General features: G+C 41.8%; 1 protein-coding gene across 4 annotated transcripts in view; it reads right to left on the bottom strand.

The window, feature by feature from the left end:
• kiaa1328 (KIAA1328 ortholog) overlaps positions 1 to 14,476 on the bottom strand; it is a 192,778-nt gene that overhangs the window by 163,295 nt on the left and 15,007 nt on the right. For all 4 annotated transcript variants that reach the window (XM_080214587.1, XM_080214671.1, XM_080214751.1 and 1 more), the window contains 2 exons: positions 4,959 to 5,104; positions 2,508 to 2,605 (listed from right to left, as the gene is read on the bottom strand). In XM_080214587.1, the coding sequence (XP_080070713.1) occupies positions 2,508 to 2,605; positions 4,959 to 5,104 (244 nt within the window). The remainder of the gene's footprint in view (positions 1 to 2,507; positions 2,606 to 4,958; positions 5,105 to 14,476) is intronic.

Raw genomic sequence — 14,476 nt, 5'->3', positions numbered from 1 at the left:
CATTAGGCAAGATACTTAAAGGTATCATTTGAAATGACCAGTTAAATAGAAAAGTAAGGTAATGTCTTATAAATCTGGTTATACACCTTACAATGAGCAGAATTAAAGCTAATGTTGAGAAATTTACAGCTGCATGCAACAATTTCCTTAAATGTCTGTAAGTTCATCTTCTGCTCAAATTCAAATTTAAAATAGAGCAGTCACATTAACTCACTTTCCTTGACATGCTAATTGTGAAATCTGCTAGGGGGGTTGTCTACCACAAATCTACTTTCACTGGTCAATATTTGCATTGGGATTCTTACAGTTCCACATGCTAGAAGATTGGTCTTATCAGCAACCTTATAATTAGGGCCCAAGCTTTATGTTCACTATGCAAGCTTAGTCATAGAAGTATATACACCATACGCAAGCTTAATCATTGAGGTATATTCAGCCCAGCCAAAGAGAAGCCATCAAACTATTCTAATCTCATTTTGCAGCACTTGACCCATAGCCTTACATGCTTTGGCATCGCAAGTGCACACTAGCACTGCTACTTCAGTGCCAGAGATCCGGTTTGATTCCCATCTTGGGTCACTGTCTGTGCAGAGTCTGCACGTTCTCCCCACATCTCCTCCGGATGCTCCAGTTTCCTCCCACAGTCTGAAAAACACACTGGTTAGGTGCATTGGCCATGTGAAATTCTTCCTCAGTGTGCCCAAATAGATGCCGGAACGTGGCAACTCAGGAATTTTCACAATAGCTTGAATGCAATGTTAATGTAAGCCTTCTTGTGACAAATAAGTAAAGGTTAAGGTGTATAAAATTACAAAGGAACTAGATTATTTGGACCAGCTTTTTCAATGGATATGCTAGGAAGAACCAGGGATTGTGCTCACAAGTTAAGCAAGGGCAGAATTAGTTTGGAAGTTCTTCTTCCAAAGAATAGTGGTCCTTTGGAACAAGCTGCCTGCCAGCTGAAGCAATGAATGATTATTTGCTGTATTGTTTCAACTAAGAGCTGGACCATAGGTCACCTTACAGAAGATATTGTAGTTATGCTGTAACATAACTCAGGATTAACATGATTTGTTGGACTAATTTGGATTGCCTACATGGGTCAAGGAGAAATTTCGAAGATTTGTTTCTGTAATTGCCAATGTTTTTTCTGTTTTTTTTAAAACTAGTTCCAAGAGACTGCATGTCTCCGAGACCTTAAAAAGCATTTGTATTGCAATGCACAGGGAATCACAACTATATGGAAAAAAAACTAAATGGGTGGTTTACTGTCTACCATTTTCAGGCGTTTACATTTTTATAGAGCTCATTTCGCTGTCTACCATAATGCCATTCTGCCACTTTCCAAAGACGAGACAGGTCACACAAACGTGGTGAAACCAGCCAGCTGGGGAAAAAAAGTTGCAATTTCTGTTCAAACCTTGAACAGTAGACATCTGGAAAAGTGAATAGGATCTGTAGCTTCAAGGGCTTTTTTTAATTCATTTGTGGGACATGAGTGTTGCTGGCTGGCCAGCATTTATTGCCCATCTCTTGTTGCCCTTGGAGGGCAGTTGACAGTCAACCACTTTGCTGTAGATCTGGAGTCACATGAAAGCCAGACCATGTAAGGCTGGCAGATTTCCTTCCCTAAAGGACATTAGTGAATTAGATAGGTTTTTCTAACAATGGACAATGGTTTCATGGGTCATCAATAGATTCTTAATTCCACTTTTTTTTTTACTGAATTCAAATTCCACCATCTGCCATGGTGGGATTCAAACCAGTGTCCTCAGAACATGAGTTGAGTTACTGGGTTAATAGTCGAGTGATAATACCACTAGGCCATCACCTTCCCTATCTTTTGGAGATGCTGAACACACCAGACATTAAAAGATTCTGGAAACGAAGGGAGTAGAAAAACACATAACCAATGACATAACCGCAAGAACTGGCTTAACATACACTGCCTTAAAGCCTAGACTTGAGCAATTAAGATTTTGTCCCTCATTCATCCAAAGCAGATTCTGCAGATCAACGACCACCAATCTGCCAATGTGTAATTTGCTTTAACAAGCATTCAAGGTAGGGAAAGTAATTAAATACGATTATTTCCCCACCAGACAACACTAGAAATGCAAAGAACTATAACAAAAGCAAAATAAGTTGGATGCTGGAAATCTGAAATAAAAACAAGAGCTAGAAATACTCAGCAGATCAAGCAGCATCTGTAGAAACAGAAACAGAGTCAATGCTTCGAATCTAATATGACTCTTCTTTGGAACTCAAGAAGTTCTGAAGATGGGTCATAATTGACATGAAACTTGTTTCTCGAACCACAGATGGTGCCAAACCTGCTGAATAGTTCCAGCACTTTTATTTTTTTAATTATGGGAAGAGCAATGGTGTGCAAAAGAATATTGTAAGGTTTTCAAATGATTTATATGTTCAGCATCAGTGCTATGGGCTTTGTATCAGTATTCTACTAAAAGGGCTACATGCCATTTCACAAAGAACACAAAACTTACCTTGCAAGCTCCTTGATTAGGTTAGCAATGCGCCTCTTATCCTCTGGGCAGAGGTCCTTCAAAGATGCACTTTTGACCCTTTTCTTTTCCTTCAGAACCTGTTTCAGGGTAAAACACAAGAAATCAGTTACACCTCTTCTGACACAATTCCATTCTAATCTTTCCCCTTATCCTTTCCAAACTCATCTGTTCCATAAGACCTACCTCTTGCTCCCATAATCAGCTCCCCACTCTACTTCAAATGACTTAATAGTGGCTAAGATTGCCAGCAGGTTCCTTTTCTTTGGCTTCTATTCTCCCCTTTCATGACTGTTTTGTGAGACTAAAGGGCGTAAAGTTGGAAGCAGACTACGTTTTCAAGGACCTTTTTGCTGTGTTCTCTGGGCCCTCTTCTAGGTCAGCTGAGCTTTAACTTTCTACTCAGCTCTTCCAAAGCTCTTCCAATCAATCTCCAGAGGTCACAGCAGTCAGCAATCATTTTCCAATTGTCAGTATCAATGTCTGCCAGCATCATATTTCATTTGCAGGTGTCTTTGTACCAGCGGTATGGATGCCCAGGAAGTCATGACCCAGTGGCCAATTCAGTGCACAAAAGATCTTTTGAGTATATGACCTTTATCCATTCAATGAGTGTGGTGGAGTCTGCATAGACTTGATGATTGAATGTATATTGATAGTCGTACACACATGGACCTCTGTTTGTGAACTTGCCCTGTCAAGAGATACTGGTGTATTCAGCTTTTTCTGCTGCCGAACCAAAAGTTGTCCAGGTCTCACCACATTACAGGAGTGAATTGAGAATACACACTTGGTAGACATGAAAAGTGGTGTTCTCAGTCAGTGATGACTGTTCCTTCACTGTGATTGGGTCAAAAACCCAGAATTCCCTTCCCAATGGCAATAGTGGGTGCACCCACACCACAAAAACAGTAGTTCAAGAGGGTGGCCCACCATCACCTTCTCAAGAGCAGTTAGGGATGGGCAACAAATGCTGGCCTAGCCAGTAATACCCAAACCCCACGAATGAATTTAAAAAAGGATGCAAACATCACCCCTCTGATCTCCCTTTTGCCACTAGTGCCCTCAAGAGTGTTGTGTCCTACGAATTCTATGCCTGTTTACCCCATAAAACTAATGTAAATGCTGCCTCCACTGCAACCTGTCCTTATTCCCCTTTTTTTATGTGCCACCCTTAGTAAAATCATATACAGATACATGGTCAGCTTCTAAACAAACAAAGGATACATAGCTCAATTTCTCCATGATTTCCTTTGATACCACAATCCAATATATGTTATCTGATATCAGGCCTCAGATGAGTCAAAACGAAGTGCGAATGGTAAAACTCAGTCAAGTTGATACTATCATTAATCCTTTGGAAGAAACTTGGTACCCTCTTTCATCCAGGCTGTGAGTCCCAGAAAACCTGTCTGAAGACTGTTAAGATAAATATATTAACTGGTCAACAATTTGACCATGAAACATGCTACTCATTGGTGATTTGGTAACATTAAGGTCCTTCTAGGTCAATGACAGAGATACCACAGCTAAATTAACTTGTATTCATTATTACTGAACTTGAAGTGTAAACTTCTGAAATCACCAGAAGACGTGGCAGCTGGTGCTTTCCAAATATGAGATGCTTCCATGCTATTTGAGGGAAAAGATGATATTAAGCAATATCAGAAATTCCTGAAATGACTGAATTAGGGACTGTTCTCAATTTTTGTCTATAACTCAACATATATGAGCTCATATCCCTCTGCATAAAATTTTATTTGGCACCTATTCTCCCAGCCTTATAACCTGCTTATGTAACAAAATCGCTCCAATCACCATAAATTAGGGAAATCCTATAAAGAAGGAAATCTGCCATCCTAACGTGGTCTGGCCTAAATGTGACTCCGGAGCCACAGTAATGTGATTGAATCTCAACTGCCCTTAGGCAACTAGGGATGGGCATTAATGCTAGCTGGCCAGCGACACCCTATCTCATGGATGAATTTTTTAAAAGATCACGCTCACTGGTTTTGTATTTGCTAATTTTAATATACCTCCTAGATCCAGAATATGTACCTTCAGAATACAAATAATGCTACTCTTCTGGGAAAGCCTTTTGATCCAAAGTACGGAAAAAGATTAGTGAGTTAATCTTGGATGAAAGAACAGCCTAACTGCCAATTGTTTTAACACTAAATTTCAACACGGAGGATCTTAGAAATAAATACCGAGTGGATGCATCCTTAATGGGAAACAAATTCACAATTTCACTCAACACCATAACTTTATTGAAAATATTACATAACTATCTGAACTAGAAGCTTTTACAACAAAATTATGCACATCATTTCAATAACATTCATTATTTTTACAAAAATGCCTCTCTAAATCCCGCATAAACATATATTAATCTTTAGTAGGATACAAGATGCAATAAAAACATAATTTCACCTTGTCAGGCATGGGTAGCTTTCCAGATTTAGTCTTCAGAGGATCCACAAAAACAGAATCAGAGTGGAAGGTGAGCTTTGCTCCAACTTCTTGAATTTTATACTTCACCTTTGATTCAGGTTTAACATTTCCTTCCATCGTCAATCCTAATAAACACAATAAACAACTAGTAGAGATGTGGTACTGAATATCTGTGATTTATTAAATCATTACTATTCTTAAAAAATGCTATTCACATGATCCTGGCAACCTCATATTTATTGCCCACCTTTAGTTACAAATACATGAAAAGGTAGGTTTATAAAAACAACAAGTTGCTTCATCCCACCCACCACACACACACAAAAATCAGTGCCCCACCAACCATTATGTGGTCGCTTGGGAAAAACAACAATCCCCAAATACTGAATCGGGGGTGGGGGGGGGAATCTTTAAAGTTCTTCTCCAATCCCTTAAGACAAAGGAATTTAAGATTATAATGACACTAACAAGGGCAGCATATCTAGGGGATACACATATAGGGGATTTTCACACTAACTTCATTGAAGTATTAATGTAATGACTAATAATAAATATATTTCCAATTCCTAATTGCCCTGGAAGGAAGGCCACCTTCTTGAACTACTGCATCATACTGTATGGTACTGACTGTAGCAGTTCAAGGGAAAGTAGAGTGGATCTATAACTAGTATTTTAAACTTAAATAAGGATAATTATGAGGACATATTAGCAAATTTAGCAAAAGTAAACTGTCAATTTAGGTTCAGGTATAGTTCGATAGAGATTCAAACAGGCTGAGACAGACAGAAGTCAGGAATCAGCTTAATATCTGTCTTACGAAAAATGTTGGAAGATATTATTAACGCTGTAAGAACAGGGCACTTGGATATAGTCACGGTAATCAGGCAGAGGCAACATGGTTTTATGAAAGGAAAATTATGTTTAACTAATTTACTGGAGTTCTCTGAAGTTGTAACATGTGCTATGGATAAAGAGGAGACAGCGGATATGGTGTATTTAGATTTTCAGGAAACATCTGATAAGGTGCCATACCTAAGGTTATTGTGAAAAATTAAAGTGCATGGCATATAAGGTAACATTCTATGCCTGTTTACCCCATAAAACTAATGTAAATGCTGCTTCCACTGCAACCTATCCTTATTCCCCTTTTTCTATGTGCCACCCTCAGTAAAATCATATACAGATACATAGTCAGCTTCTAAACATGCAAAGGATACATAGCTCAATTTCTCCATGACTTCCTTTGATACCACAATCCAATGTATGCTGTCTGATATCAGGCCTCAGATGAGTCAAAACGAAGTGTGAATGGTAAAACTGAGTCAAGTTGATACTATCATTAATCCTTTGGAAGAAACTTGGTACCCTCTTTCATCCAGGCTGAGAGTCCCAAAGGGCCTGCCTGAAGACTGTTAAGATACATATATTAACTGGTAGACATTAGCTAACTAACAGGAAACAGAGTAGGCATTTTTTTTTCCTGCTTGGCAGGATGTGATGAGTTGTTTACCATAGGATTCAGGGCTGGGGCCTCAACTCTTTACAATTCATATAATGGACTTGGATGACAGGATCTATGGTATGTTTGTTAAATTTGCTGATGTCATATAGGAAAGTTGAGTTGTGAGAGGACATAAGGAGGCTACAGAAAGATAAAGATAAATTAGGTGAATGGACAAAGATCTGGCAAGAGGAATATAATGTGGGAAAATGTGAAATTGTTCATTTTGGCACGTTGAATAAAAAAGTATAGTATCTAAATGGCGATGAGATGCAGAGGGATCTGGGTGTTCTCGTGCCTAAATTGTAAAAGGTTAGTCTGTAGGTGCAAATCTTATCACTTATAGAGGAATGGAATACAAGAGTAGGGAGGTTATACGTCAGTTATACAGGGCATTGCCTTTCCTTGGACTGCCACCTTACCATGGTGGAGCGCTTTGAACATTCCACTGATACAGTGAGTCATGCCATTGTCAGTCTAACTCCTGGTGTGGATGTGCCAGCGTTGGACTGGGGTAAACACAGTAAAAAGTCTGACAACACCAGGTTTTAGTCCAACCGATTTATTTGATACTGTCAGGATCACCCATGACAGCAAGGTCAGAGGGGAGGAACCAGACAAAACAAGTCCTCAATGGTGGATCAGGCAGAAGATACACATATGGTATCAACGGCTGCAATGACGGAAGAAGACTGCATCAGTAATAAGGTCCCCAACAGTCAAGGTTCCCTTGCTACTAGAACAGAATCTACCCTCTGTCAAGGGCTGTGTCTGCAGATGTGCAACAGCATACCCACATTAAAAGATGTCGCATACCAGGTATCAACTAGAGGAAACCAACAGAACCCAACAGGGAGTTAAACTCAATTTCGGAACCTGAATTTCAAACTTCAGAATTTCAAACCCTCATAACATGCGGAACGATCAACTGGAACAAAGAACTGCCCTTGGTGCCCTGACCTCGTCAGCATTGATGTAGCTGCCCTGCAAGAGACATGAAGAGCAGACGAAGAGCAGTTGACGGTGCACTTTCTGAAGAGGAAAACCCAAGGATCAGCCCAGGATGCATCAGATTGAATCCACCATTTTACACCTCCAACGGGATTCTTCTGTTCACCAAATATGCAGTTCACCAAGGCTGGTTTAGCGAGAATGACCATAGCATGCAAGGTCTTATTGAAAAGAAAAGGAAAGTTCTCCACACCTGGCAAGACGACATAACTCCTCTGCTATTTGTGATTTTTATCAATGACTTGGAGGAGGGGGCTGAAGGGTGGGTCAGTAAATTTGCTGATGACACCAAGATTGAAGGAGTACTGGATGAGATGGAAGGCTGTTGTAGGCTGCAAAGAGACATTGGTAGGATGCAGAGCTGGGTCGAAAAGTGGCAGATGGAGTTTAACCCTGATAAGTGCAAGATGATTCATTTTGGTAGGACAAATTTGAATGTGAATTACAGGGTCAACAGCAGGTTCTGAGGGATGTGGAGGAACAGAGAGATCTTGGGGGTCATATCCACAGATCTCTGAAGGTTGCCACTCAAGTGGATAGAGCTGTGAAGAAGGCCTATAATATGTTAGCGTTTATTAACAGGGGGTTTGACTAAGAGCCATGGGGGTTATGCTGCAACTGTACAGGACCTTGGTGAGACCACATTTGGAATATTGTATGCAGGTCACCTCACCATAAGAAGGACGTGGAAACATTAGAGAGAGTGTAGCAGGGATTCACCAGGATGCTGCCTAGTTTGGAGGGTAGGTCTTATGAGGAAAGGTCGAGGGAGCTGGGGCTCAGGATGAAAGATGACTTAATAGAGGTTTATAACATGATGAGGGGGAGAGATAGAGTGGACGTGCGGAGATTATTTCCTTGGGTGGATGTAGCTGTTTCTAGGAGGCATAACTATAAGATTCATGGTGGGAGATATAGGAGGGATGTCCGAGGTCGGTTCTTTACTCAGAGTGTGGTTGGGGTGTGGAATAGACCGCCTGCTGTGATAGTGGACACTTCAGGAACTTTTAAGCGGTTATTGGATAGGCATATGGAGCACACCAGAATGATAGGGAGTGGGATAGCTTGATCTTGGTTTCGGACAAAGCTCAGCACAACATCGAGGGCCGAAGGACCTGCACTGTGCTGTACTGTTCTATGTTTCTATAACCAGTCAGGCAAACAGGAGAGCTCACCAATCAAATGCATAGGTACAGACAAGAACTCGGGAAATTGAGAACCAACGATGGACTGAAAAATCTAAGGAGCTGCAACTCCTCACCGACAAACACAACACCCAGGCTTCTTCAGTGTCACCAAAGCAATATATGGATCTAACACCCTAGACCTCAAACCAGTACAGAGTAAAGATGGAACCCTCTTGTCAGACAGAGAAAGCATCAGCCTTCAATGGAGAGAACAATCCAAAGAAATCCTAAATAGTGATACAATTGTAGTTGAGGACTTGTTTGCAGATGAGGGTTCACACCACGAAATCAAAGCCATCATTAAGCACCTGAACAATGGTAAAGCTGCAGGAATTCCAGCAGAGATTTTTAAACTTTGAGGAGGAGGGATCAACCGTCATATTCATCAGCTGTTCCTAAATATCTGGAAAAATTCCTGCCAACCTCAGGGATGCAGTCATCGTCACCAACTCCAAGAAAGAAGAAAAAGGGACCGTGGGAACTACCAACGAAAGTCCCTAATTTTCATCACCGGAATCCTGGCTGGCCGTCTTCATCCAGTCTCCGAAGCAATCATTCCGAAAACCCAGTGCAGCTTCCAAACAAACCACAGAACTGCGGACATGATTTTCACTGTTCGACCAATTCCACAAAAATGCCAGGAGGAACATCAATCACTCAACATGGCCTACATCGATCTGGCGAAGGTTTTTGGCTCAGTCACTAAAAGTGCAAGGAAGACCCAGCAAAGGCTGGTCGATCAAGGAAATTCATCAACATCCTCCAAATCCTCAAAGACAAGAAATATGTCGGCGACAGTCCTCACCAACAGAAAAATGACCTTTGAGATCAAAGTCTTGACATATCATCAGTTCCACCATTTTCTCTACCATCTTTTGTCGCCACTATCTTACACCTTGTTGAGAACAAGCTTCCCAGTGCAGTGGACATTGAGTACAGATGGATCAGAAACCTTTCAACCTCAACTGGTTGAAATGCAAGAAGAGAATGATACTGACATCGTTCGTGGAATTTCAGTATGCGGATGATGTCATCAGCTCAGCACTCTCAGAATAAAATCTTCGAGTTCTGCTTGACACCCTCACAGACGTATACTGAAGACTCGGTCTCAGCCTCAACCTCAAGAAGACTCAAGTCCAATAATAACCCACCCGAGGGCAAGATCCAATCTCTTCCCTACATAAAGATCCACTGAGAAATCCTCCCAAACATGGAACGTTTCCCCTAAATGGGAAGCCACCCCTTATCTCAGTTTGACATCAATGTGAAGATCCATCATATCCGAACTGTGAGCATCATCTTTGGATGCCTGACGACGAGGGTCTATAATGACCATGGCATCCGTGGTAATACCAAGATCCTCGTGTACAAGGCAGTCATCCTTCCTGAGCCTTCTATATGGCTCAAAAACCTGGCCTATGTACAGAAGCCACCTCATGGCTCTGGAAAGTAATCATCAATGATATCAAAGATGGATTCTCTGCATCAGCTGGGAGGATAGAATGCTAATGCTGACATACAGCATTAGCATTCGTGAAGAGCCAAGAGAAACAGCATCAAGGCCACAATCATCCGAAACTAATTCCACTGGCTAGCTATGTGCTTAGGAAGTCAGTCTGACTGCCAAAGCAAATTTTCATTTCACCCAGCTCAAGGAAGGCTCCTGAACAGGGGGAGTACAAATGAAGTGCTTAAAAGACACCCTGAAGGTTTACCTCAAGAAATGCAACAAAGACACCTGGGAGACCTTTGCTCAGAACAGATCTACTTGGAGGAATCTCCTAATTGAAGGGTCACAGTTCTTCTGAAAAGGAGCCTGAGAAAGAAACAGCAATGATCTAGAGTGCAAGGACCTAACCCACTTCCTAGAAATACCTGCCACATGTCAAATAGGAGGCAGAGAGTGGGGGTCAATGGGTGCTATTCGGATTGGCGGATGGTGACTAGTGGGGTGCCCCAGGGGTCGGTGCTGGGGCCTCAGCTATTTACCATTTATATAGATGATCTGGAGGAGGGAACCGAGTGCAGGGTGTCGAAATTTGCTGATGACACCAAGATTGGGGGAAAGGCAAATTGTGCGGAGGGTGTGGAGAGTCTGCAGAAGGATCTAGATAGGCTGGGCGAATGGGCCAGGAAATGGCAAATGGAATTTAATGTTGGCAAGTGTGAGGTGGTCCACTTTGGTAGGAAGAATGGTAGGAAGGACTATTACTTACGTGGCAAAAAACTGCAGCAGGCGACGGTGCAGAGGGACCTCGGGGTCCTTGTGCATGAGTCGCAAAAACCCAGCTTGCAGGTGCAGCAGGTGGTCAGGAAGGCGAATGGGATGCTGGCCTTCATAGCGAGGGGGATTGAATATAAAAGTAGGGAGGTCTTGCTGCAGCTGTATAGGGCATTGGTGAGGCCGCAGCTGGAGTACTGTGTGCAGTTTTGGGCGCCGCACCTGCGCAAGGATATTTTGGCCCTGGAGGGAGTGCAGAGGAGGTTTACTAGGCTGATACCGGAGTTGAGGGGATTGAGCTATGAGGAGAGGCTGAATAAACTAGGCTTGTACTCGTTAGAGTTTAGAAGAATGAGGGGAGATCTCATTGAGACGTATAAGATGATGAATGGGATGGATAGGATAGAGGTGGAGAGACTCTTCCCGCTCAAAAAAGACAGTAGGACTAGGGGGCACAGCCTCAAGATAAAGGGGAGGCGGTTTAGAACGGAGTTGAGGAGGAACTTCTTCACTCAAAGGGTGGTGAATCTCTGGAATTCTCTGCCCGTTGAAGTGGTGGAGGCTGCCTCGCTAAATATTTTTAAGAAGCAGGTTGATGGGTTCTTGATAAGAGAGGGGATTAAGGGTTATGGGGAGAGGGCGGGAAAGTGGAACTGAGCCACGACAGATCAGCCATGATCTTATTGAATGGCGGGGCAGGCTCGAAGGGCTAGATGGCCTACTCCTGCTCCTATTTCTTATGTTCTTATGTTCATGTGCGGTCAGAGATTCAGCTCTTCGATCTGGCTCATCAGCCATGCAAGGACCCACAGAGCCCATGACCAATAACACAGAATTTCTTCAGTGGACAATCATACTTCAACAGTGAATGATCACCAAAGAAGGAGAGAAGATCTGGAATATTGTATGCAGTATTGATCTTTTCTATTTAAGGAAGGCTGCAAATGTATCCTTGGAAGCAGTAACCAGATTAGTACGTGGAATGGACAGGTTGTTTTACGAGGAAAGGCTGACGAGGCTAGACCTGTACCCCCTGGAGTTTGGAAGTGCAAGAGACAATTTGGTTGAAATGCACAAGATTTTAAGAGGACATGACAGGGTGGGTGTGAAAAGGATGTTTTCTCTTGTGGAAGAACCCAGAATTAGGAGACATTGCTTAAAAATAAGGGTTTGCCCATTTAAGACAAAAGTGAGGAATTTTTTTAAATCTCTCAGTGGGTTGTGAGAAGTCTCTTCTTCAGAAGGTGGTTGAGGCAGCATTTTTGACTATCTTTAAGGCAGAAGTCGATAGATTCTTGACAAGCAAGGGGCTGAAAAGTTTTTGGGGTTAGGTAGTAATGTGAAGTTTAGGTTAAAATTAAATCAACCATGATCTTATTAAATGGCAAAATCGATTTGGTGGGCTGAGTGGCTTACACCTGCTCCTATTTCATATGTGTGTACTGATGCACCAAGATAACAGAACAGGAACAAGGGACAGGGGACAGAGTAGCTTATTCGTATTTCTATTTCCTTGGATTGAGTGCAGTGGACACATATAAAATTAACAAATCTTCAGCAACTTTTAATATTAGAAATAAATATTTCCCATCCTGTAATTATGTTGTGGATATATTTAATAAGCTTACAAATAGAACTTTTTGCAATGATACATTAAAACATCTGAGTAAATACAAGGTTGGAGCTGGAGTGAATCAAGTTTTGGAGATAATGGAATAATGGTCAATGCGGGGGAGAATCCATGATCTTCGTCCCAGATTCAGTAACAGCAAGAAAAATGTGCAATTACGTAAAAAGATTTGGGGAATCCATATATTTTTTAAATGATTGAAAAGCATTTTCAAAAGAGTTTGTATCGGTTGAACAGGGATCAACAGTATTTTTTGGAAAGTAATGAATACTAGTCAGTGTGAGCTCAACCTAGACGCAGGACTGACAGGAAGGAAATTAATATCCAGAGGCCAAGTGACATACGGACACAGTGGAAAGAGAAAGCTTAAGAAAGAAGCTCTGGTAGATCCATGCTACCATGATCAAAGGGGACTGACAGCTGAGGAGGTTCCAAAGGAAATGCACTATATAGGGAAGATTGCATAGGCAGAGGAGACCTCTTAACACGGATGAAGTCACCTGTGGAGAATGAGATAAGTCCTTGAAGAAAAGGGACCGGCATTCTGTTTGGAGGAACTGCATGACTGAAACTGGCACCATACAGATATGGCAAACCACCTACTAATAACATGAGATAGTCTTTGTTGTATCTACTTTCCATGTGCAATTTATATAAAGTAAAAAGTTTATTTATTAGTCACAAGTAAGGCTTACATTAACATTGCAATGAAGTTACTGTGAAATTCACCTACTATGACAATGCACCTAACCAGCATGTCTTTCAGAATGTGGGAGGAAACTCACGCGGAAACAGGGAGAACATGCAAGCTTCACACAGACAGTGACCCAAGCCAGGAGTCGAACCTGGGTTCCTGGCACTGAGAGGCAGCAGTACTAACCATTGTGCCACAGTACTGCCCCCATATTTCACACTGACCATGATTTGCCTGTTAATTTTTGTTTATTTTGCACTGATTCCGATACACATTAAAAGTAAAAGTTACAAGAAGTCAAATCTCATTACTAATTTCTTCATTGGGGGGTCGTCATTTGATAAATTTTATTATATTAGTTTATGGATCCCCACCGGAATCTTTCCATATGTAAGACGAAATGTATCTAACACGAAGGTCAAACAAACATTTTATCTTTTACCTGACAAAATCTTTCACAATAACAGTTAAGTTTGGTAAGAGCTATGAAAGAATAGGTTTTGCAGCAAGCTTTTCTTGCTGCAAAACATCTGGTCTTAAAAGTGGGTAATGGATTTCCAAATTCACCTAGCTGCAAGATTTCTCACACTGGTGTGATTAACAAAAGCACCTCAAGACATTCAGCAAAATTTGAAAGGTCAGATATTTTCTAAGAATATTTGAGTTACTTTGCTGCAGTACTTCTATATATCAATGCTTCATGGCTCCATCCCAAGAACCGAGTAGCTTCTCTGCTGTAATGGACTCTGGATAAGAACATAAGAAATAGGAGCAGGAGTAGGCCATCTAGCCCCTCGAGCCTGCCCCACCATTCAATAAGATCATGGCTGATCTGAAGTGGCTCAGTTCCACTTGCCCACTTTCTCCCCATAACCCTTAATCCCCTTGCCTACCAAAAACCTATCTACCCGTGTCTTAAATATATTTAGCGAGGTAGCCTCCACCACTTCAACGGGCACAGAATTCCAGAGATTCACCACCCTTTGAGTGAAGAAGTTCCTCCTCAACTCCGTTCTAAGCTGCCCCCCCTTTATCTTGAGGCTATGCCCTCTAGTCCTGCTGTCCTTTCTGAGCGGGAAGAACCTCTCCACCTCTACCCTATCCATCCCCTTTGTCATCTTACACGTCTCAATAAGATCCCCCCTCATCCTTCTAAACTCCAACGAGTACAAGCCCAGTCTATCCAGCCTCTCTTCATAGTTCAACCCCCTCAACTCCGCTATCAGCCTAGTGAACCTCCTCTGCACTCCCTC

The sequence above is a fragment of the Carcharhinus amblyrhynchos genome, chromosome 1 (genome assembly GCF_965287045.1).
Source record: "Carcharhinus amblyrhynchos chromosome 1, sCarAmb.v2.hapA, whole genome shotgun sequence".
NCBI classification, from domain to species: domain Eukaryota; kingdom Metazoa; phylum Chordata; class Chondrichthyes; order Carcharhiniformes; family Carcharhinidae; genus Carcharhinus; species Carcharhinus amblyrhynchos.
Note: the sequence above shows the minus strand (reverse complement) of the source record. Positions and strands in the feature narration are given on the sequence as shown.